We start from the raw sequence: 20,781 nt of genomic DNA on the forward strand, positions 1-20,781 counted from the left end.
CGTATGAGGATAGTAAGTGTGTTTTGGAGATGTAGATTCGAGAAAAGAAAAGGGCGTGTGAGGATATGTGTAACTGGACTATAAGGAAAACAATAAGTTACAGGGGTGATCACATCGTTCACAGTGCAATTGAATCGTTGTTTACATGGCCAACTATTTGCGGTGTCGTGTTTCATGTCTTGTAGTGAATGGAATCACATATCCCAAAGGGGGTGACGTGTCCCGTCAATGCTGCTCTCATTGGGATGATATAACAGAGGAAAGATGTAAAGACTGTGAGCTACATGTTTCCCCTGATTTCTTTATGGAAGATCTATATCTACATAGTAACTATATGGCAACCAAAGCACATTCACACCCTCAACGAAAACAGCAATCAAACCCACAAAAAAAGAAATCTCTGGCGCAAAACCTTTCGTTCTTGTAGTAGAGAGTAGCGCTTAGTAGTGCCTAGTCAATATTACCCGGCGTGTCCTAGGTCTTAAATATTCACCGATTCATGACACTATATGATCTCTACTCTCTACAAGGAGCAAATTGACCAACTGGAAAGGGTCAAATCGCACAACAGAAGTAACGAGGTACTTATGGTGGGACTTATAGAATGATAGCCTTACTAATCCATTCGTGTACTTTCCAATCATCGATATTTACAATTTCGTAGACCCATTTGTATCAGTTGAGATTTTGAGGCAGTTTGAAGAAGTTGATGAACTCTATACACATGCTGGAAGGTTATGTCGGTTGTGTACCTTGTGAAACTTTGGTGAGGGCATAGGTGAGGTTTTAGTAAACTACTTTCGAGTATGTAGGAGTAGCTATTCAAGGTTGTAAGACATATTAACATGATGGCTTAGCTGTAGGGCTGATTGAAGAACTACATAAATCCGAGGTTTGTTGCGTGTTCACTTTCCGAAGATCACTAGAGTTAATAAAAGAGACAAGTTGCAAGTAATATGTCAAGGTTCATCTATGGAACAGCTATGAATCGTAATCTAGGCGAAGTGATAATAAGGAAAGGAGATTGATGCGTGACAACAGCAGAAGTCAGAAGTGAGTATAATAACCCTCTTGATGAAATTAACCGCCAGGACCATTCATGCAATTATGCAAAGTCTATACTTGCAGAACCTGGATCATTAATTCAAAGTCGGGACATCCTTAGACTCCTTATCTTTGTCAATGAGTCATCGGTACTAGAGCTCTTTGAAGCAAGAGATTCCATAAAAGGATCCATTAACCTGCCGTCGCGAATGGCCTCATAGATAATTGATATCCAAGATCCAATGGTCTTTTTCGAGCGGCCGTTTAGGGTATCGTTATTAACTGTCGGGTGCTCCACGAAGCCCAAGTGGAATGGGACTTGGAGATCACGGCGAACGGTGCGGTAAATAATCCTAGCACCAGCGCCCAGGAACTCTTCGGTGTTTTGCTGGTTAAAGAACGTGTCTGCGGTGTCCTGGTATGTCTTGTTGAGAAGGGCGGCGGCTTTGGTTTCCCATCGATTTAGATGCGAAAGGCCTGGGCCGCGCTTCTCTTTCAGAGTATCTAACAGTGTAGGAATAGCATTTTTAACGGCTACTTGCACGCGCTCAGGTATGCCCTGGCGAGTTGTTGTCGACCAGCTTTTTGAGATGGTTTCCCAGAGGGATTCGGTCAGATTTGCAAGCTCTGGGTCTGATAGATATGAGGAGAAAAGATCGGATGTAAGCAGATGGAGTTGGGGTTTGATGTTATCGAGATAGGTCAAATGCAGTACTCGGAGATCCAAGGCCTGGCATCCGATGTACAGGCTACAAGCGCACATGAGCGACACTATCTCGACTGCTTGCATAGTGTACCGACTGGATACAAAAGCCATGGAGTTGATAGATTGATTGCGCATTTCCGCTGCCTGTACATGCGAGCTCACTGGGTTAGCAAGGTAAGCCAACTCTGCCATGTATGAAGCCATGCTGATATCGACGCCTTTCATAGTGAAGGAGAGACTTGGGTCGTCAGCGACAAGATTGGTAGGAAGCCCGTTGTTAAGGCTTGGGTCGACCAGTTCAGTAGACTGAGAGAAGAGGAGCCTGCCAAACATCTGAAGGCATGACCTTGTCTTCTCCATGGCAGAAGTAATGGAAACTGCTTGGAAATTGCCTCCGTGGAGAATATCCCCGGTCTCGGGGTCTATTAGTGGGTTATCTGTTGTCGAGTTAAGTTCAACGGTGACTTGCTTATGCGCGAGCAGGAGGTCTTCTAGCTGAGGTCCGATCCACTGTGGAACACATCGAAGCGCATATCTATCCTGCATCAAACCTTGGCGAGTATGAGTCTTCACATCTTGAATACCTTGGGCAAGACGAGATCCCTGGAGAAAGGAAAGGATATTCCTGGCACATTCCATTTGGCCGTCATGAGGACGAATGGCAGAGATGAAGGGATGAAAACTCTCCGCATTACCCATGAGTGCTTCTAAGGCTATAGCCGAGATTGCCTGCACTAGCACGACCAGTTGATGAGTCTCGTACATAACGAGACTGGACAGTGCTGCAGAGAATGAAGTACCGTTGACTAGGCCTAATCCTTCCTTAGGACCTAGGACTTGAGGCTCTATGCCGGCCGACAAAAGCGCATCTTTAGAAGACATTATCTGAGATTTACGAGATTTCTGTACGTGGACATGCACATCAGGGTTGCCTTCAATCGCGCCAGCGATATAGGAAAGTGGAATGAGATCTCCAGAAGCAGAGATAGAGCCTCGTAAAGGAACAACCGGGGTGATGCGACTCTCCAAAAGCTGCAAGATGGACTTCATCACTGAAAGCGTAACTGCGGAGTGACCGCGGGCGTTTGAATTGCACCGAACCAACATGGCTGCTCGCACCCAGGGGACGGGCACAGCATGTGAATCCAGGCGACCTTGTCGCTCGAAGTCCACATTGGTATTCTTATCTGAGGCGACTAGCACACCTGCTTGTAGAAGCTGGGAGAGTCCGGATTGTAATGCGATGACTCGATCCGTTCGAGTATCAGCACTGCCGCCGAAGCCAGTATTAACACCTTCGAAGGACATCAGTACACCGAGTCATATAGCAATTTGACCCAAACAGGGTACGGACCATAAACGTGGTAGCCATTGTCCAAATGGTCTTTCAACACCTGCACGCTTGCTTCAATCTTATCAAGGACAGCTGGGTCTGTGGTGATCTTGGGTATGCAACCATAGCTGTTTAGAGTCAGTATCACCGAAGAAGTGATTGCCACGAAAGTTAGAGAATATGTTACTTACTATGCTACTGCTGCTATAGCAGAGATGTCAAGACTAGCTCCATTAACGTCGAATGTACCATCTCTCAGCAGATTCTGCAGGCGTTGTCGTGCCTGGTATGCGGTCTGTAGGTGGGTCTGCAAGTCACTCAGGTTTCCCATATTCAACAAGTCCATTTTTTCTTTAGAATACAGTTTCCTTTGTTTGCTGTGACAACTCTAACCTAAGGCCCAGGTGGGCTTTAAGTAGTTGTTTGTCACCGTATTTCACCGGGAGTGCAATCCGATGTAATGCAGCCTATAACCATGGAAGACAGTCTTAGAGCGTGCTAATGACACGGGTCGATCGTGAGCTAGGGTGAGACTATTTCCTTGTGGCATTAGATCGACATCTTCGGGTGCGGTTCCACTAGGATGTCCGATAGCTGAAACAATAGGCTATCTCTAGAGCCTGGTTGGTCCTTCCTTCTAGTCTTGGCTTGTTACTAGTAGGAATTTGCGCACTCTCTAGCTGCATAAGGGCTATGAGGTGTTTGATACGCTCACTTTGCTGCAGAGCTTAGCCAACTGCAACGGTCAATGGGAGGGTATGGAACCCCAAGGCCGAGGCCAAGCGATAGGGTTCAGGGGGAGGTCGATCTTTGTGCTAGGATCCCTGGCTGACCCAGACTTCAGTCATTAAGGAAATAGACTTCCAGGCAGGACCATAGTTAAACCCTGCAGAATTTGCCCGAAGTGTTCACAGTGAAAATGACGCACTGGGGAAAGTCGGTAAGTCGGTCAACAGTGCAGGAAACAGTCGAGAACGGAAACCGAAGGGTCTTCCATTTTTGGACGAAGTTGCATTGAAGAAACCGCCTTTTACTACTACCTTGTGAGACTCTTTAAGTCCTTCTGCACGCTTTTCTTTTCTAATTCTTCTTTTTCTTTTTCTTTTTCTTTTTCTTTTTATTTTTTATTTTTAGTCTAGATGGTACTCTGCAGTTACATTGGGTGTTTCATTTGTTCTCTTTTCATAGATTAATTTAAATGAAATTTTGCGTGGGTTAATTTACGTGGTGGCGTTAAGGGGAAGCAATAATGCAAGCCAACAAGAAAAGGAAGATATGGGATATCTACTACTACTATCAATAGCCTGTACTAAAGTTAAGTATACATTCCTTTGTCAAATCACCTGAACCATCTTGCGCCATCCCATTTGTCATTCGAACATAAAAAAAAAAAAAAAAAAAAAAAAAAAAAAAAAAAAAAAAAAAAAAAAAAAAAAAAAAAAAAAAAAAAAAAAAAAAAAAGAAAAAAAAGAAAAAAGACGAAAGAGGAAAAAGTAAAAAAAAATATGAAGTATTGAAGTTTCAAAAGTACCAAAATCACATAAAGTCTGTTGATCTCGATCGATCTCGCTATGTCATCACCGCATGGCACCTTGCATTAGTTGCTGTCGCAGAAGCATAATTTGGTTTCGTTCCATCGGAGGTAGTGCATCAATAGCCGATTGTGGCATACTGAGCACTTGTTGCAAGAGTTCGTCTTGCCCAGGCATTTGCTGCTGAGGCTGAGGTGGTGTGGAGACCGGACCTGGTACGGCTGAGAATGGCTGAAAAGGTTGCGCTGCGGGAGGAGCGGCTGCTGCCGCTTGGGGCTGAGCGGCCTGTTCCACCACTGTTCCTAACGTGCTGTAGTCGACAAGGTTCATCAGGAGCAGGGCCTGGAATATAGCGTATGCAAGCTGAGGGGCTTGTCGTAAAAGTTCCGTAGCGCGTGCCGGGTCGGCCATGACTAATGACTTCATCTGAGAGAGCACATCGAGAAGTTGATTCGGAGGGAGAGAGGAGAGTGTTTGAGAGATTGCGTTCGGGCAGTCTAGGTGCGGAGGAAGATCCACGCCCGGGGGAAGAGGCGGTAGAGGCGCGGATGACTGCTGTACACCCATTTGTCCATCCTGTCCGGGTATTTGGGACGTCTGCGAATAATCGGGGGGTATCGAATCCTTCTCGTTGTTGTGAGGCCAGTCCACACGGATCTTCCGTCCCATGACCTCATAGTCATTCAAGTTGCGAACTGCGGAGGCGGCTGCATCGGCATCGGCGAAGTCTGCAAACCCATATCCTTTCGGCTTTCCTGTCTCCGGGTTCATCATCAAGCGGAATTTGGTTACTGTGCCCGCGGAGCTAAGAATGTCTTTCACCTGCTCCTCTGTGAGATCTGAGATTGGGCGTTAGCGTCAATCAACTGTGGACGTGTGCCACGTAGAAGCACCTACTGTATGGGATGTTTCCCAAAAAGACACTCTTTCCGGCTCTTTCAGGAGGCGCCATCTTTGCCGGAGTTATAGGGAATCTGCAGGCTCTTTCAAATAATGGGGGAATGAGACGTGAAGACGCAGTGTGCGAATTGTTCGAGAGGAATTGGCAGGAGGCGGAGGTTCCCACACACTTTCGGCTCAAGTGCAACGAATATCTCTTATCACAAAAAGAATTTGTAGCCTACTCTTGAACCCCAGTGGACAATTCTCTGTAGATGGAGTAAGTTCACGGGCAGCCTTACTGGAAGCTTGAGCTTTACTTGAAGGCGGTGACCCAAACGGACGATTTGCCGGAACATCGAAAGAACCTCAACGCCAGCTCCGTCACATCGTCTCCTCTCGTATTATTCTACACTCTCAAACCACCATCATGGCTCGGAACCCAAGGGAACAGTGGGAGAGACTCCAAGTGATTCTACAGAACCGCGGAAGCCGTGGAGGGTTTGGCTTCGGCGGTTTCCCCTCCGGTGGGGGTCGTGGTGGCTTGGGGCTGTCGGGAGCTCTGCTCTTGCTCGGTGTTGGTGGATGGGCTCTATCAAACTCCCTCTTTAACGGTGAGCATGCCGGGATCTATTAACTTGTTCCGGTGATATGAAGAGAATAGCTGACTGAGGCGGTTTTCAGTCGACGGTGGTCACCGTGCAATCAAATACTCGAGAATAGGTGGTGTTCAGAAAGAGATCTACAGTGAAGGTATGCCGGCGCAAATCTCCTCTTTTTCCCTTCCTTCCATCCCTTCGATCCCATGCTAACTATTTATCTTCACATCAGGTACTCACATCAGGATTCCATGGGTCGAAACACCGGTTATCTATGACGTGCGCGCGAAGCCGCGGAACATCGCTTCCCTCACTGGTACCAAGGACCTGCAGATGGTGAACATCACCTGCCGTGTTCTGTCGAGGCCCCGAGTGGATGCTCTTCCGCAGATCTACCGTACCCTCGGACAGGACTTCGATGAGCGGGTCCTCCCTTCGATTGTCAACGAGGTCTTGAAGAGCGTAGTTGCGCAGTTCAACGCTAGCCAACTTATCACCCAGCGCGAGAATGTCGCCAGGATGGTTCGGGATAGCCTCGCTCGCCGAGCCGCTCGCTTCAACATTGCTCTGGACGATGTGTCGCTTACGGTATGGTTCCCAACTCGTGCATATATGTAGGATGTTCAAAACACTGACGTCGTACTCTTTGACAGCACTTAACCTTCTCCCCTGAATTCACTGCCGCTGTCGAAGCCAAGCAAGTCGCCCAGCAGGAAGCCCAGCGTGCTGCTTTCCTGGTCGACAAGGCCCGCCAAGAGAAGCAAGCCTTCATTGTCCGCGCCCAGGGTGAGGCTCGTTCCGCCGAACTCATTGGTGATGCCATCAAGAAGAGCAAGAGTTACATCGAGCTGCGTAAGATCGAGAATGCTCGTCAAATTGCCCAGATTCTCCAGGAGAACGGTGGCAAGAACAAACTCTACCTGGATTCCCAGGGTCTGGGTCTGAACGTCAACGCCAGCGTCGAAGACTCGAAATAAGAAATTCTCTCTGGAAAGGAATAATGACTAAGACGGCTCCCCGCAGATGAAGTTTCTGAGGAAGCCTAGCTTCGCTATTATATTCAATTGATTTCATCGGCCTTCATTCGTACTGGCGCTATTGATGTCGCTTTGGAATGGACGATCGGGGTGTGGGATAAGGTATCTGTACAAATAGTTTCGAGTGTTTTTTAGGATTCTCAAAGCAATCGGGCGAAATGTTTCTCTTCTCTTTCAATATGATCTGACTACGAAATGCAATAATCATCCTGACCTTGTTCCCTTGGTAGATGACCTGGCGTTGAGTCTCTATCTATGCTGCGCGGAATGCGATTTCATTGGCTCCGCGCGCGGAGTTGATGAACGCGGCGGGCGGAAATTTTATATCAACGGCGGGGAAGAAACATTTTACTCCTACACTCCAAAGTCGACTCCAACCCAGTCGCTCTAATACAAAGCAACCACTGATACCTCCCAATCATCTACATAAGTTTCCTATATTAATACGTCCCCCCTTCGACCGGCAAAAGGTAATCCCATCCTCAAACATTCTGCCACTGCCCCGCACCAATCCCACCATTCCCCCCCAAAACCCAATACAAGCACATATCTAAAGCACAATCTTACAGGCAATCCAGACCAAATCCACAGGGAAAACAAAGAAAGCCAAAGAAAAAAAAATGACCGACCCAACAACAGAAATCGACGTCGATATCGACGTCCAAGAAATCCTCCTCGCCGCCTCCCAACACGACATCCCCAAACTCCGCCAACTTATACGCTCAAACCAGACAATCGCAAACCCTGTCAACGTCAGAGACCCCGAAACTGGGTATGCGCCATTGCATGCGGCAATTGCGGCCTGTGAACCTGACGACGACGAGCCGAACGGCGTCCAGACCAACGGGGAGCAGAAAGATGAGCAGAAGAGCCTTGAGGAGAAGGGCTCGGCGACTGTGAGGTTTTTGCTCCAGGAGGGTGCGATTTGGAACGATCTTGATAATAATAATGAGACACCTGGGTGTGTTGCTAGGCGGTTGGGGTTGAGGGAGTTGTATGAACAGCTTGTTGATGCCGGTGTGCGGGCGGAGTTGCTTTTGAATCGGTTGGATGGGTATGAGGAGCTTGAGGATGATGATGAGGAAGAGGAGGAGGGACAGGAAGAGAAGGCTGAGGCTGAGGCTGGCGCTGAGGAGGTGGAGGTGGAGGGGGAATCTGCTCCCCAGTTGGTTGAGGCGGCTACCACTACTGAAACGGCTATGGAGACGGGTCCCGATGTCACCAATTCTCGGTATCTTGATTCCAATTTGACTTTCCAGAATGACCGCTTGCTAGACCAGGATCAGAACGGTGTTATGATGGCTTGGGAGACGGATATCATGGCCAAGTCGGCGATGAAGCTACTGCCTACGCCAGGACTGCGTGTTCTGAATGTCGGACATGGTATGGGTATTGTGGATGGGTTCATCCAGGAGCAGTCGCCTGCGGAGCACCATATCATTGAAGCGCACCCGGAGGTTGTCGCCGAGATGAAGCGGAAGGGCTGGGGTGAGAAGCCGGGTGTCACGATCCACGAGGGCCGGTGGCAGGATATTCTCCCTGACTTGGTCGGACAGGGAGTTATGTTTGATGCCATCTACTACGATACATTTGCCGAGTCGTACGGCGACTTCCGGGAGTTTTTCAGTGAGCAGGTTATTGGACTGCTTGAGCAAGAAGGGAAGTGGAGTTTCTTCAACGGCATGGGAGCTGACCGGCAAATCAGCTACGATGTCTACCAGAAAGTGGCTGAGATGGACCTGATGGATGCTGGGTTCGATGTTGAATGGGAAGAGATTGCGCTGCCTAAGCTGGATAGCGAATGGGATGGCGTGCGCAGAGCATACTGGCAGATTGAAAGCTACCGTCTGCCTCTATGCAAGTATATGGATTAGAATACGCTAGAAATGATTTATGTTAGACACGCCAAAATTGAAAATAATAGAAGAACACAGATATACTTAGTACATGCATAATGCTCTATACCATCGAAGTGCTACCTACAAAACAATAAACATGCCATTGAGAGACACCGCTCCTCACTATACTGATCGTCTTATAGATGCCAATCAGTGGATATTTGCTCCTGAATTGCACACTAACATTAACCGGTTTTCCCCAACTCCATCAAGGGGAATCACTCCATATACAAAATAGAATTCCATCTTACAAACCCAATATCATCCTCCCCTAAATAACACTCCTTAGAATAAAACAACGCTGCAAACCCTGCATCAAGACATGATTGGCCAGGCAAGGAACCAGCTTACAGAGTCCGTACCAACACCTCTAGGTCCACCTCAGCTGGTATTCTTCACCTCTCAAACCCATCTCATTCCCCTCCCCAAAGCCAGCGACTTCAAAAATTACATCTATAGCCCCTTAGAAGAAAACACAATGTCCATCTCCCCAATCCACTACATCCCCCCAAGCAGGGGCCCCCAAATCCTCTCTACAAAAATCCACCGCATAATCGCAAGCCCCCACGTCCAAGTGCCTGTCGAAACAACCAAGAGAACAAACCACTGGTGTCTCTACCTCTCCACGTCAGAGACTACATGCGTCACCCTGGATTGTCAGCCCAGTCATACTGTGCCTAGTAGTGTTTTGGTTGGCGGGTCGAAAGCGTATGTTATTTTGTCTGAGTTGAGTGCTCCTGCGGGACAGGATGCGTTGCTTGAATTTGCGGTTGGGATGGATGTTAGGGCTGGGGTGAAGGTAGGGGATGTGGTGGATGTTTTGGTGGAGGGTGGGAGGGAGAGATATGAGTTTGATGCTGATGGGGTGGGGTGTCGGTTTTGGGTGACTGAGGTGTTGGAGTTGTTGCTTAGGGTTGGGGTTCTTCTGGATGGGCAGCAGGTTGAAGGGGCGAAGGGGATGGTGAAGAGGTTGTGGCCTGAAGGGACGGGCCTGGAGTTGGATCGGGGGGTGTATTACTAGGGAAGGAGAGCTCTTTGGTAATGTTAGGTATTTTGAATTATCTATTGTTTTCGTTTCAGAGAGCTTCTCTCTCGATTAATTGGATATTGAACTGGACAAAAACACCAGACACCGTTCCTGCCCTGGTACCCTCGAATCCATGCAGCTGACTCAATATACGCTTTCCCAGATTACATACATACTGTTCCGTGGCATCATGATCCCATCATTTGATTACAGAAGTCGACCTCCAACACGCCGGATGCTCCGTCGTGCACCCTCACCTAGAACGTTCACGTAACCTTCCGTCTCCAACGTGCGAACCGCCTCTGTGAATTGACCGCCATCCACCTCGCCGCTGCTCTGCTCAGTTAAAGCACGATAGACGTCTCCCCAGCGAGGAGTGGCACCTCCGCTGCTGAGCTCGTCAATCACTGCGAGCAGACCACGCTTCAGGGCTTCCCGCTGACGTCTCTCGCTCGCACTAGTGCCCTCAGTGAGCAGACCCATATCAATCAAACCTGTCCGCGAGTCCGTAGCTGCCTGCTTAATAGCGGACCGGATCAAACGCACTGCCTCCTCAACATCTGCTGCGGTCACCTCTAGTGACAACCGCATGCGTGCGTGGGCTTCTGACAGTCGGATCATAGACTCTAGTTGACGAGTGGTCGCCGTAATTCTACGATCAGAGGAGCGGATGTCGTCTCCGAGCTTGCGCATGTTCACATATGCATCCGAAAGAGCTTTACCAGCAGCCGGGGTAAGAACGGGGTGAACCTTGGTCTTGGCGTAAGTAATATATGCCGTCAGGAATTCAATGGGCTGCAAATTTTACAATCTAATTAGCACACAATATCAGAGCCACCTAGATGGAAATTCGTTACTTACCAAGACTTCTTCGTCGCTTGCATTTTCTGGCTTGTCTTCCAAATACATGTTGACCAAATGTTTGGCCAACCGACGATCTTCTTGCTCATCCACACGATCTAAAACCAAGTATACCAAATCAAAACGGGACAACAAGGTGGGTGGAAGGTCAATGTTCTGAGGAACAGGCAGATTTGGGTTGTATCGGCTCCCAATAGGGTTTGCGGAGGCAAGGATACTGGTTCGAGCGTTCAGCGTGGTGATGATGCCTGCTTTAGCGATTGACACCGTCTGTTGCTCCATGACTTCATGGAGGACGGACCGTGTGGATTCGTTCATCTTGTCGAATTCATCAATACAGCAAATACCACCATCCGAAAGTACCAGGGCACCAGACTCGAGTACCATCTGACGCGTGTCGGGATCCCTGGTCACGTAGGCTGTAAGACCAACAGCGGAAGAACCTTTGCCACTGGTGTAGACACCTCGAGGCGCGATCTTGTGAACATAGCGAAGTAGCTGGGATTTTGAAGTTGACGGATCGCCGCAAAGAAGCACATTGATATCACCGCGGTAGCGTGGGTTACCACCCTTCTGGAAAGACTTGTTGGTGCCTCCAAACATCTGGAGTAGGATACCCTTCTTGACATCATCCATTTCGTAGACGCTAGGGGCGAGAGACCGAGAAAGGAGTTGATACACATCCGGCCGGGTGGCAGTTCGCCTAATCTTTTCCTCTTCTTCGGCTGTAACCTTTCGAACCTGCTCGGAATCTCCAGCAGCCTGCTCAGACAACTCTTGTTCGATGGTTGTGACGTCGATGCCCAGCTTCTTACGATCGATCTTTTGGACGTGCAGGACATCAATGTAAGTCTTGAAAAGTGCCTTCTGCGTCCGTTGGCGGGGATTCACGCGCACAGGGTTGCACCGGAAGATGCCTGTCACTTCAACTCGATCACCAGCCTTACAGACATCCACCAACTCATCGTATACGCAAAGGGAAACCGAGTGAGGAGTTTGACCATCGGGGACGCTATCCGGTGTTTCTTGCAATTTAATGACCTGCTTATCGGCGAAAATACAACGGTTGTGGATAATCTCCATGCTGTTTCTTTGTTTGCAGGCAGGGCGTGGACAAATAGTGGGTTCCGCGATCTTTCCACGATCGATATCGACTTGCACGCCGTGATTGCAAGCCTGGCAACGGAAGAAGGCTAGAGACAAAAGTTAGTCAGCGTTGACGTAAATTAAGATACTGCTAACTCACCTTCTTTCATATCCGGGATGATAGGCGTCGCGCGAATGACAAGACCTTTGATGCTCACTAACTTGTCCATATCTAAGGTGTATGTTAGCAACTGAATCGTTTAAATCGGGGATCGTGTATAATGAGCATACCGGCTGGATCTAGGTCTCTCATGTTCACACTAGAATCAAGCCCAAAAGGAAGAACTTTGAAAGCCTTTGTCTCGACTTCACCAACAAGATCTGGAATTTCGCTCGGTGGCATCCGGCCAGTCTCACTCATGGCATCCGAGCTCGGAACTGCGGGCGCAGAACTGAGATTCCTCGAGTGTGACTGGTTTCGTTGGTTCTGAGTCCGCAGGCGCTCCATCTCCTTGATTGCAAGTTCAACCATAACATCCTTGATGGTCTGATCCATCAAGGGAATAATCTCCTGAGGATATGCATGTAGTTGATGCCATAATTTCAAAGTCAACGGGTATGCTTTAAGGTTCTTCGCATCGAGATTCAAGCTAGTCACACCCAACTGGCGCATCGTGTTCAACATGTTGATGTATTCTCTCTCCTCTGCAGTATCTCCCAGCCTACGGGTTTCATCTTCTGTTGCACCCTCTGCCCACAGACGATATTTGGTTGCAAAGTTGTAGAGGAAGTTCTTGAACGCGGACATAGAATCTTGAATAGAGATGTTGGTACCCCAGATGACGCGAGTAGAGCTACCACCCAACGCATCCGCTTCTGAAGTACCGGGATGGATGTTCGAGAAGGTTGCATCTGACTGTGGCTCTCCATTGGCGGCAGGCATTCCATTGGCGTCGACAAAGACTCTGCGTCGTCGACTAGGCGTAGATCCAAAACCACCCGAATGAAGATCATTGCGACGGGACGCAACATTGCGATGACCACCTGTGGCCGAGCGATCGGAGACAAAAAGAGCACCACTGCTACTGCTGGGAATATCGGAGCGTCCTGGTTGGAGGCTACGAGCGCGAGTTGGGCTAGAACTAGACGTATATCGGATTGGGGAAGAGTCTGCTATACGTGAGTAATCAGCAAGTATTTAAGTGTCCTAATGATCGTCGTACCTCCGATAGCGGTACGGTTTCCCCGTGGTGTAGTCTCATCTTGGTCCATGACGGATGATGCCCTGATAGGAGAGCTGGGCTCATCCATTCTCACATCTGGTGTCTCGGCGCTGCTGCCATTATCTTTGGCCGGTGGTGACGAAGGAACCGCTGCCTCACCCCTTAGACGACGAGAAGCGCGGGGTGTTGTTTGTGCATCTGTTACCCTTGGACTGCTGGCCTCTGCCCTAGATGGGCGACCCCTACGACGAGTTGAAGCCGGAGAAGACATTGTGAGTCGGTCCTGTTAAGTAAATTATCGCAATTGGAAGGACCGACAGAATCAAAATATTGGGGTTGTTGGGGGGTAGGGGGTTTGAGAAGGGTTTGTTTGTACGGTGTAGGGATCGATCAAGTGGAGTTTCAATTTGCTAGATTCTTCGTGGATTGCAGGGCGCGTTCCAAACGCGTTGACGCGTTAAGTGGTCACGTGCAGCTGATTCGACCAGGGATCAACCAGACTATTCAACCATTTTATCGAAAACAACCATAGAATATGTTTCCGATGAGGTTTTATACACATCGTACTATGTCAATAAATGTCGCTCTCTATTTTCCCTTTCTCTTGATCGCTGACTGGTCCTTCTTCTATTTCCACAAGGTTATTGTTTGACGTTTTTACTCAGGCCGGCAGTAGGAACCTACATTGCCCATACAGTTGCGAACGAATATATTTACGTATAGTTTTCCTTGCCATGTTTACATCTCTGCTTCTTACCCCACCCCATGGCCCGCCATGGTTCATGAGCACTCAAATACACAGCGAATTATGCCTCGTTTGCTACAATGAACTCGCCGGGCCCCAATTGAAGATCGTGGCGCAACCAATTAGAAGTATCGGTCTCTGGAAGAGGATTACCGCGTGACGGCCTACAGCACTAGTAGAGGCGTGTGAAGCATATATTTACAGCGAAAGAGATCAAAGAAAAGCACATACCCTTGATGGCGACGGTTGGAAGGGAAACTCAAAAAGGACCCTCTAAAAAGACCCAGGAAGCTACCCGTAATGCGTTAGACACCAGACTCACTACAACTACAGAGTACAACTCAGCTGTAGTAAAATACTACGTAGAGCCTTTTCTGGTTAGAGCCATTTGCCACACCCACTCACGTGAATATTGAGGGTGCAAGTTCCTGTTGTGGTCCCTTTAAAGGTCCCTTTCGAGGAAGGTTACTTCTGATGCACCGCCACCTTCTTCTAGCCAATAATATGTAACCGCCCTGATCCCTTAGGGCTGGGACTATGCCAAAGACGGCATAGCTCCACTCTCCTAATACAGAAAGTATCGACATTCAAGATCGTCACGAAACGAGCAGCGAAAAGAGATAAAAGAACTGGCATCTTCCCTAAATAAATTGGCATGCTGCTTTAACACATCAGTTATGCATTGTCCTTACCGCTGCACTTAGCTAGAGGAGGTAATGGGAGGATCGCCCATAATTTCGTGGCCTAATCCTTCAATTAAATTCAGGGGAAGTTGAAACACCAGCAAGCGCCGGGACCTCAGGCCAATTTGCTAGTTTCAGCAGGCGCCTGATGTCATTCCTGGTGGAAGAGATCCGCCCAACCCCAGCACTTTTCCCACAAATCGTGGCGCTTCTTCCCTGTTGACTTGGCGGCGACCTGAACGATGAATGGTTGATTCATTACACCGTCAACGCCGCTACTGTCATGCCTTTATATACTCTGGCTCTCCAGATATCTTCGTCTTTTTCTTCGTTGCCCACTTTTGACTGCGTCCCTCTTTGCAATCAAGGCAAAAGGACAGTGTCACCCTGACCTCATCCACTTACACACTTCCAACACAATGCGACCCCAGTTTTGCAGTTCGTGACTGAAGCTGCGGTATTGTCTGAGCCCATACAGTTAATTTTGTGATGAGTTTTGAGAATCTTGTCGCTACTTACTTTTCTACACTACTCTATGAACGCTGATTAGACCTACACTTTTTTTTTTCTTTCTGCTCTTACTTCCTCGTTTCTTCTTTTAGGCCCTCGCGTTCCATTTCTCTCCCACACCCACACCCACACACTCTCTCTCCCTCTTTTTTAATCGGCGAACAATTGCATGAGCGGCATTATTGATAGCCATGGCCCAAGATCTTGGGTCGGCCCTTGAACACGCCGGTGGCGCCGGTCAAAAGAGTGAGGGTGTCACAATCGACACTTTCCTCGCATCCTTAGCTACTGCTATCATCATTTTCGCAGTGGAATTTCTACTCTTCTTGCTTCTCAAATCGAAGCTCACCCGCATCTAGTGAGTGCGACAGTTGCTTTGGATGAGCGCAAATGCTAACATTGACTTGTTAGCCAACCTAGAACCTACCTTGTGCCGGACAGAGAGCGTACCGAACCATCCCCGCCTGGTCTTTTTCGATGGATTGGGCCTGTATTTCGTACCTCTAGTACTGAGTTCATACAAAAATGTGGTCTGGATGCATATTTCTTTTTACGATACCTGCGCATGCTTCTCAAGATTTTTGTGCCCCTGGGTTGCATCATTTTACCGGTTCTGCTACCCTTGAATAAAGCTGGCGGTAAAGACCGACATTATAAAAACGGAACTGAAACTGGCGGTACATGGAATGTTACTGGCCTGGATCAACTTGCCTGGGGCAATGTAACCCCAGAGAACACCAGCCGTTACTGGGGACATTTGATCATGGCTATCATCGCCATTGTCTACGTATGCGCAGTGTTTTATGACGAGCTGAGAAATTATATACGCTTACGACAAGCCTACTTGACATCTCCCCAACACCGTCTACGAGCCTCTGCGACGACAGTTCTGGTGACAGCAATCCCAGAAAGGTGGCTCACAGTGGATGCTCTCGCTTCACTTTTTGATGTCTTCCCTGGTGGTGTTCGCAACATCTGGATCAACCGCAACTTCGATGACCTCAACGAAAAAGTGAAGCTGCGGGATGCGTTGGCTCTGAAACTCGAGGCTGCGGAGACAGACTTGGTAATCAAATGCAAGAAAGCTCAGTTGAAACAGGCGAAGGCCGAGGCGAAAAAGTCTGGGGCCAAAGCAAGAAAGACTGCTAAAGAGGAGCAGCAGGATACGGACAGGAAAGCTTCACTGATGGCTATGGATGCTGGTATCAGTTCTGGTGACCCACATCAAGCGCATACTCTTGCCCAGGTCTTGCATCATGATGGCTCAAAGGATCAGACTGAGACAGGGAAACGAAGAAGACTGAACCCATTTGACCCCGCCATGGAGGCCGCAGGAGCCGTTGGTCACGGTGTGGGCAAGCTAGGGAAGTCTGTCCTTGAAGGCTTCAAGAAGGTTGAAGGTGGATTAGATGGAAAGTTGGCACGATCTGGTGGTTTTGTACCAGACGCCTCGATTGCTCCTCAGGATGGCTCACGCTCAATAGATTACGCTCGGTCTGAGTCTGATAGTGTGGATGTTGTAGGCTGTTCGCAAGCGCGCACAAATGGCACAACTTCGGGCGTCACAGACGAGGCTGGATCCAAATCTAAAAGGCCTTTCTGGAAGAGTACAGGATCAAGCAATTCTAAACTGAGTCGCAGAAGCCAGCCTGATGAGTTTCCTTTAACGCAACGCGAAAGCTGCTCGATTGATGAGAGGAATGACGCACCGACAGACAAAGAGAAAAACAAGAGGGATAATCGAAGAACTCGGACCGAAGGCGAACGATTGGAAGGAGAGGAATATCCAATTGCCTACAATGAAGACTTTGATAATGACTTCGGAGAGCCTCTATGGAAGAAATATATCAAGCCAAAGGACCGTGATACCATGCGACTGCCAATCTTTGGTCTTAGCTGGATGCCCTCCCTCCCGCTTATAGGCAAGAAGGTAGACACTATCGATTACTGCCGGAAGGAAGTAGCTCGTTTGAACTTAGAGATTGAGGTGGATCAACAAACCCCCGAGAAATTTCCCCTGATGAATTCTGCCTTCATTCAATTCAATCACCAGGTGGCTGCACATATGGCTTGTCAGGCAGTCAGCCATCATGTCCCCAAACAAATGGCTCCTCGCGTTGTGGAAATTTCTCCAGACGACGTAATCTGGGACAACATGTCAATCAGATGGTGGGAGCGCTACCTGCGCACCTTTGGTATTCTGGCCATTGTCTGCGCGATGGTGATCGGGTGGGCTTTTCCTGTGGCCTTCACTGGCTTACTGTCCCAGCTGTCATACTTGGAGGAAGCGTTTTCGTGGCTGAAATGGATTTCCAAATTACCAGACTGGGTTATCTCTGCTGTGCAAGGTATTCTGCCTGCACTGTTTTTGGCCATTCTGATGGCTGTGTTACCTTTAATCCTCCGGTTCCTCTGTCGAACCCAGGGCGTTCATACAGGCATGGCCGTTGAGCTCACAGTTCAGAATTATTATTTCGCGTTCCTGTTCGTTCAGCTATTTCTGGTCGTCGCAATCTCGTCCAGTTTCTCGACAATTATCAGCAACGTCACGAATGTCACAAGCTGGCCTCAACTGCTTGCGGAGAACATTCCTCTTTCCAGCAATTATTTCTTTTCATACATGATTCTTCAGGCGATGTCGGTGAGTGCTGGTGCGTTGGTCCAGGTCGTGAACTTAGTAAGCTGGTTTATCCTTGGACCCTTGCTCGACACGACGGCCCGGACAAAATGGGCCCGGACTACGAATTTGAGCCAGATGCAGTGGGGAACTTTCTTCCCGGTGTACACCACACTGGCATCCATAGGTATGTCTCTGTTTGCTTTGCTATTGCCTCTTTTCTTTTTTGACACGACTGATAGCACTGACGGTTGATCTATAGGACTGATTTACTGTGTTATCTCGCCTCTCATCCTTGTGTTCAATGTAATCACGTTCGGCTTATTTTGGTTTGTTTACCGGTATAACACGCTATATGTCACCAAATTTCGCTTTGACACCGGTGGGTTGCTTTTCCCTAAGGCGATCAACCAGTTGTTCACGGGCATATATTTTATGGAAGTCTGCTTAATCGGTCTGTTCTTTTTGGTTCGCGACGTGCAAGGCACGGTTGCGTGCAAAGGCCAAGCCATTTGTATGATTGTCGTTCTTGTCCTCACAGTCGGGTATCAACTTCTGCTGAATGATGCCTTCGGCCCCCTGATCCGTTATCTACCAATCACTTTGGAGGATGAAGCGGTGCGTCGTGATGAGGAATTTGAGCGTGCTCAACGTGCCCGGCTTGGATTGCTTCAAGATGATGAATTGAACTCTGACAAAGGTCAACTGTCTGACCACGAAGAACATCGGGGCCGTCAGACGGCTCGAGGAACTCATGATATCGAGCTGAAGGATATTGAAGCTAGCATGGAACGACGTACTGAATCCCAGGCTAGGCGACCTAGTCTCGGGCCTAAGCGTCAGTCGTGGGCTGACAGGTCTTCACGGGGACGGTCGAAGTATTTCGGGGCCAACTCCGACAGCTCGGTCCCGACGGTGCAGCGGATTCGCGAGAAAGTAGCAGAGGATGCTGAGGCCCAAGCCCCTCCCACCAATCAAGTGGGCCCAGCACTTTTTGCTGGTATCCATGACGAGCTGGAAGATCTCACGCCGGAAGAACGTGACCAGCTAGTTCAGCGAGCCTTCCAGCACGATGCGCTGCGAGCTAAACGTCCCGTGATCTGGATTCCCCGGGACGATCTCGGAGTCAGTGATGACGAAGTGTACCGGACTCAGCGGTTCAGCAAGCACATCTGGATCAGCAACGAGTACCAGGCATTGGACGGCAAGTGCCGCACGATCTTTAGTCGCAGTCCGCCGGACTTTTCGGAAGTGGATCTCATCCAGTTATGAGTACGGTATTTAGAATCTTAGAACATCGACCACCAAGCTTGTGGTTAGCTACGACCCTGCATGATGATTTGACTGATTTAGCTTTTGTTCCCACTGGCATGGGTTGGCGTTCAACGTGTACATGTACATAGATAAAACTAATTGATTGACCTTTCTTCATGAAACAATGAAAGCCTCTTCGATGACCCGGACTAATCCGGCGCTAAATTTCAACTGTATTCAGCAGCAACAAATCAAGATTGGTGGTATATTCGTCCGTGGGCGAAGCACTATGATTTCCAATATGTTCAGTCCAGGCCGAGGGCTCCGCCCCATCAAGTGGTGGATCGTTGTCCATGGGTGATGCAAATGCTCCAGAAGGCTAAATAACTACTTGGAACTTGGCTTCTCCCTGGGAATGCTTGACCATTCCAAGGGTCACACTATGGAACAGATTAATAAACAATATACTCCGTATGACTCGCGGGAATCCCCGATCACTGCCAACCTCGGTCTCCAGTTCTGCCGCTACGAGCGCCGTAAGCGAGGGCACTAGCAGTTTCAGATGGGAATTATCAAAAGTCACGGAAGTACTAAACGTTGGGTATGTACATAGCAGCAATTAGAGGCGATATGTTGAATTCCCGGAGAAGTCCCGAACTCGCGGTTAGATTCTACTATCTCGGTTATTTAAGCATAGATATCCCTATTCATTCCCATTCAGGATCCATGACAATTACACGCCTCTCACTCATCGAAAAATGTTTTCAAGAAGGGGGGAAGTCCGAATTCGTCGGATGAGCCTCCCCGAACGACGGTGAGAACCGAGTACCGAAACCACGACGCAAATTGAATTCCTTAGTAGCTTTGTAGAAGAATCTGTTGGAACCGATCCTCGACCGCAATCTACAACCAATGACAACATTCTTCAAGCCTCGTTACGAGTAGCGAAGAAGCTACCTAACTCGATAGCTTACTAGTCTAGGCCCCCCAGTCAATTGAACGCCCATGGGGCGGCGACCCACCGGCACTTCCGATGATGTGGATTCCCACGCACCGCGGATGTCGTTTTCTTTCAATCGTTGTTTAATCGTCTTGATTGGTCTTCTTGAACGTTGGACTGTCATCGTCGTAATCTCTCTTTGGGTTTCACTTTTCACATGATCTCCCCTTTAGTGGGATAGCAATTCCAAATTTAGTATCTTATTCAACCCGTTTCTAACATACCGCATTGATACATAACAGGGTCGGTAATTGAAAGTAGGGGAACTGTTGCTGTCTTAAGTCCCTACAGTTCGGAGCCCCGGTTATCTATGATGTGGGTGTGGTTAGATAGTAAGGAATCAAGGATCTTTTCTAATTGAGTAGCTTTGATAGGGTAAGAGTTTTCTGTGCATCGTTATTTCGACTTCCCCTTGAGCAATTTTTAAGATTCCACAGTAACAAAATGACTATCCGACAATTCTTATATAGTTGTAACCTTTTGCTCGGTCGTATATACAAATTCCAGATGATTCCTTATAGGTTTTGTCTACTTCATCTTAAATTGGGTGGTCATAAAACTCAACTCGGCAGTTAAGCAAAGCCTTGGAAGACTAGAGATTGTCATATATAACACCCCGACGTGTTTGTGACTTCTTAAAAATAATATTTGGTTACGTGTTTGGGATGTGATAATCTCTTCTTAGTTCATTGATTGTTTCTATTAGATCTGATCTAAAAGACGGCATGTCCTCCAAGTCCCAAACTC

General features: G+C 48.4%; 6 protein-coding genes across 6 annotated transcripts; 3 read left to right on the top strand and 3 right to left on the bottom strand.

Moving 5' to 3' along the window:
* Positions 1 to 1,144: 1,144 nt before the first annotated feature.
* On the bottom strand, positions 1,145 to 3,414 carry BDV38DRAFT_282228 (aromatic amino acid ammonia-lyase; the record flags this gene model as incomplete). Its single annotated transcript, XM_032059748.1, has 3 exons — positions 1,145 to 3,045; positions 3,105 to 3,211; positions 3,275 to 3,414. 3 exons carry the CDS (start codon positions 3,412 to 3,414, stop codon positions 1,145 to 1,147), a joined length of 2,148 nt encoding a protein of 715 aa, XP_031914284.1.
* A 1,134-nt stretch (positions 3,415 to 4,548) lies between these two features.
* Positions 4,549 to 5,678, bottom strand: BDV38DRAFT_244874 (putative polyadenylation factor subunit CstF64). The gene has a single exon (XM_032054388.1). The coding sequence runs from the start codon at positions 5,387 to 5,389 to the stop codon at positions 4,661 to 4,663; it is 729 nt and encodes a 242-aa protein (XP_031914285.1). The 5' UTR covers positions 5,390 to 5,678; the 3' UTR covers positions 4,549 to 4,660.
* Positions 5,679 to 5,741: 63 nt separating this feature from the next.
* BDV38DRAFT_74219 (prohibitin subunit PHB2) lies at positions 5,742 to 7,410 on the top strand. The gene is made up of 4 exons (XM_032063855.1): positions 5,742 to 6,108; positions 6,179 to 6,247; positions 6,326 to 6,681; positions 6,747 to 7,410. The coding sequence occupies exons 1-4, from the start codon at positions 5,925 to 5,927 to the stop codon at positions 7,068 to 7,070; spliced, it is 933 nt and encodes a 310-aa protein (XP_031914286.1). The 5' UTR covers positions 5,742 to 5,924; the 3' UTR covers positions 7,071 to 7,410.
* Positions 7,411 to 7,750: 340 nt separating this feature from the next.
* Positions 7,751 to 10,049, top strand: rmt2 (protein-arginine N5-methyltransferase; the record flags this gene model as incomplete). The annotated part of the gene is made up of 2 exons (XM_032059749.1): positions 7,751 to 8,975; positions 9,403 to 10,049. The coding sequence occupies 2 exons, from the start codon at positions 7,751 to 7,753 to the stop codon at positions 10,047 to 10,049; spliced, it is 1,872 nt and encodes a 623-aa protein (XP_031914287.1).
* Positions 10,050 to 10,121: 72 nt separating this feature from the next.
* BDV38DRAFT_244877 (MCM DNA helicase complex subunit MCM4) lies at positions 10,122 to 13,613 on the bottom strand. Its single transcript, XM_032054389.1, has 5 exons — positions 13,226 to 13,613; positions 12,294 to 13,172; positions 12,163 to 12,234; positions 10,917 to 12,109; positions 10,122 to 10,850 (listed from the first exon to the last, which is right to left on the bottom strand). The coding sequence occupies exons 1-5, from the start codon at positions 13,494 to 13,496 to the stop codon at positions 10,263 to 10,265; spliced, it is 3,003 nt and encodes a 1,000-aa protein (XP_031914288.1). The 5' UTR covers positions 13,497 to 13,613; the 3' UTR covers positions 10,122 to 10,262.
* Positions 13,614 to 14,991: 1,378 nt separating this feature from the next.
* BDV38DRAFT_244879 (putative DUF221 domain protein) lies at positions 14,992 to 19,211 on the top strand. The gene is made up of 3 exons (XM_032054390.1): positions 14,992 to 15,521; positions 15,575 to 17,967; positions 18,043 to 19,211. Exons 1-3 carry the CDS (start codon positions 15,355 to 15,357, stop codon positions 19,050 to 19,052), a joined length of 3,570 nt encoding a protein of 1,189 aa, XP_031914289.1. The 5' UTR covers positions 14,992 to 15,354; the 3' UTR covers positions 19,053 to 19,211.
* The last annotated feature ends 1,570 nt before the right edge of the window (positions 19,212 to 20,781 follow it).

Source organism: Aspergillus pseudotamarii (assembly GCF_009193445.1).
Source record: "Aspergillus pseudotamarii strain CBS 117625 unplaced genomic scaffold BDV38scaffold_22, whole genome shotgun sequence".
In the NCBI taxonomy this organism is placed as follows: domain Eukaryota; kingdom Fungi; phylum Ascomycota; class Eurotiomycetes; order Eurotiales; family Aspergillaceae; genus Aspergillus; species Aspergillus pseudotamarii.

Bases quoted from the DNA above. Each gene is read 5' to 3' on its own strand.
- BDV38DRAFT_74219 (XM_032063855.1), top strand. From the start codon at position 5,925: ATGGCTCGGAACCCAAGGGAACAGTGGGAGAGACTCCAAGTGATTCTA. The intron at 6,109-6,178 runs GTGAGCATGCCG...GGCGGTTTTCAG, and splicing joins ATCAAACTCCCTCTTTAACG to TCGACGGTGGTCACCGTGCA. The intron at 6,248-6,325 runs GTATGCCGGCGC...TCTTCACATCAG, and splicing joins GAAAGAGATCTACAGTGAAG to GTACTCACATCAGGATTCCA.
- BDV38DRAFT_244879 (XM_032054390.1), top strand. From the start codon at position 15,355: ATGGCCCAAGATCTTGGGTCGGCCCTTGAACACGCCGGTGGCGCCGGT. The intron at 15,522-15,574 runs GTGAGTGCGACA...TTGACTTGTTAG, and splicing joins TCGAAGCTCACCCGCATCTA to CCAACCTAGAACCTACCTTG. The intron at 17,968-18,042 runs GTATGTCTCTGT...GTTGATCTATAG, and splicing joins CACCACACTGGCATCCATAG to GACTGATTTACTGTGTTATC.
- BDV38DRAFT_244877 (XM_032054389.1), bottom strand. From the start codon at position 13,496: ATGTCTTCTCCGGCTTCAACTCGTCGTAGGGGTCGCCCATCTAGGGCA. The intron at 12,235-12,293 runs GTATGCTCATTA...CATACACCTTAG, and splicing joins GAGAGACCTAGATCCAGCCG to ATATGGACAAGTTAGTGAGC. The intron at 10,851-10,916 runs GTAAGTAACGAA...TAAAATTTGCAG, and splicing joins CAAGCGACGAAGAAGTCTTG to CCCATTGAATTCCTGACGGC.
- BDV38DRAFT_244874 (XM_032054388.1), bottom strand. From the start codon at position 5,389: ATGATGAACCCGGAGACAGGAAAGCCGAAAGGATATGGGTTTGCAGAC.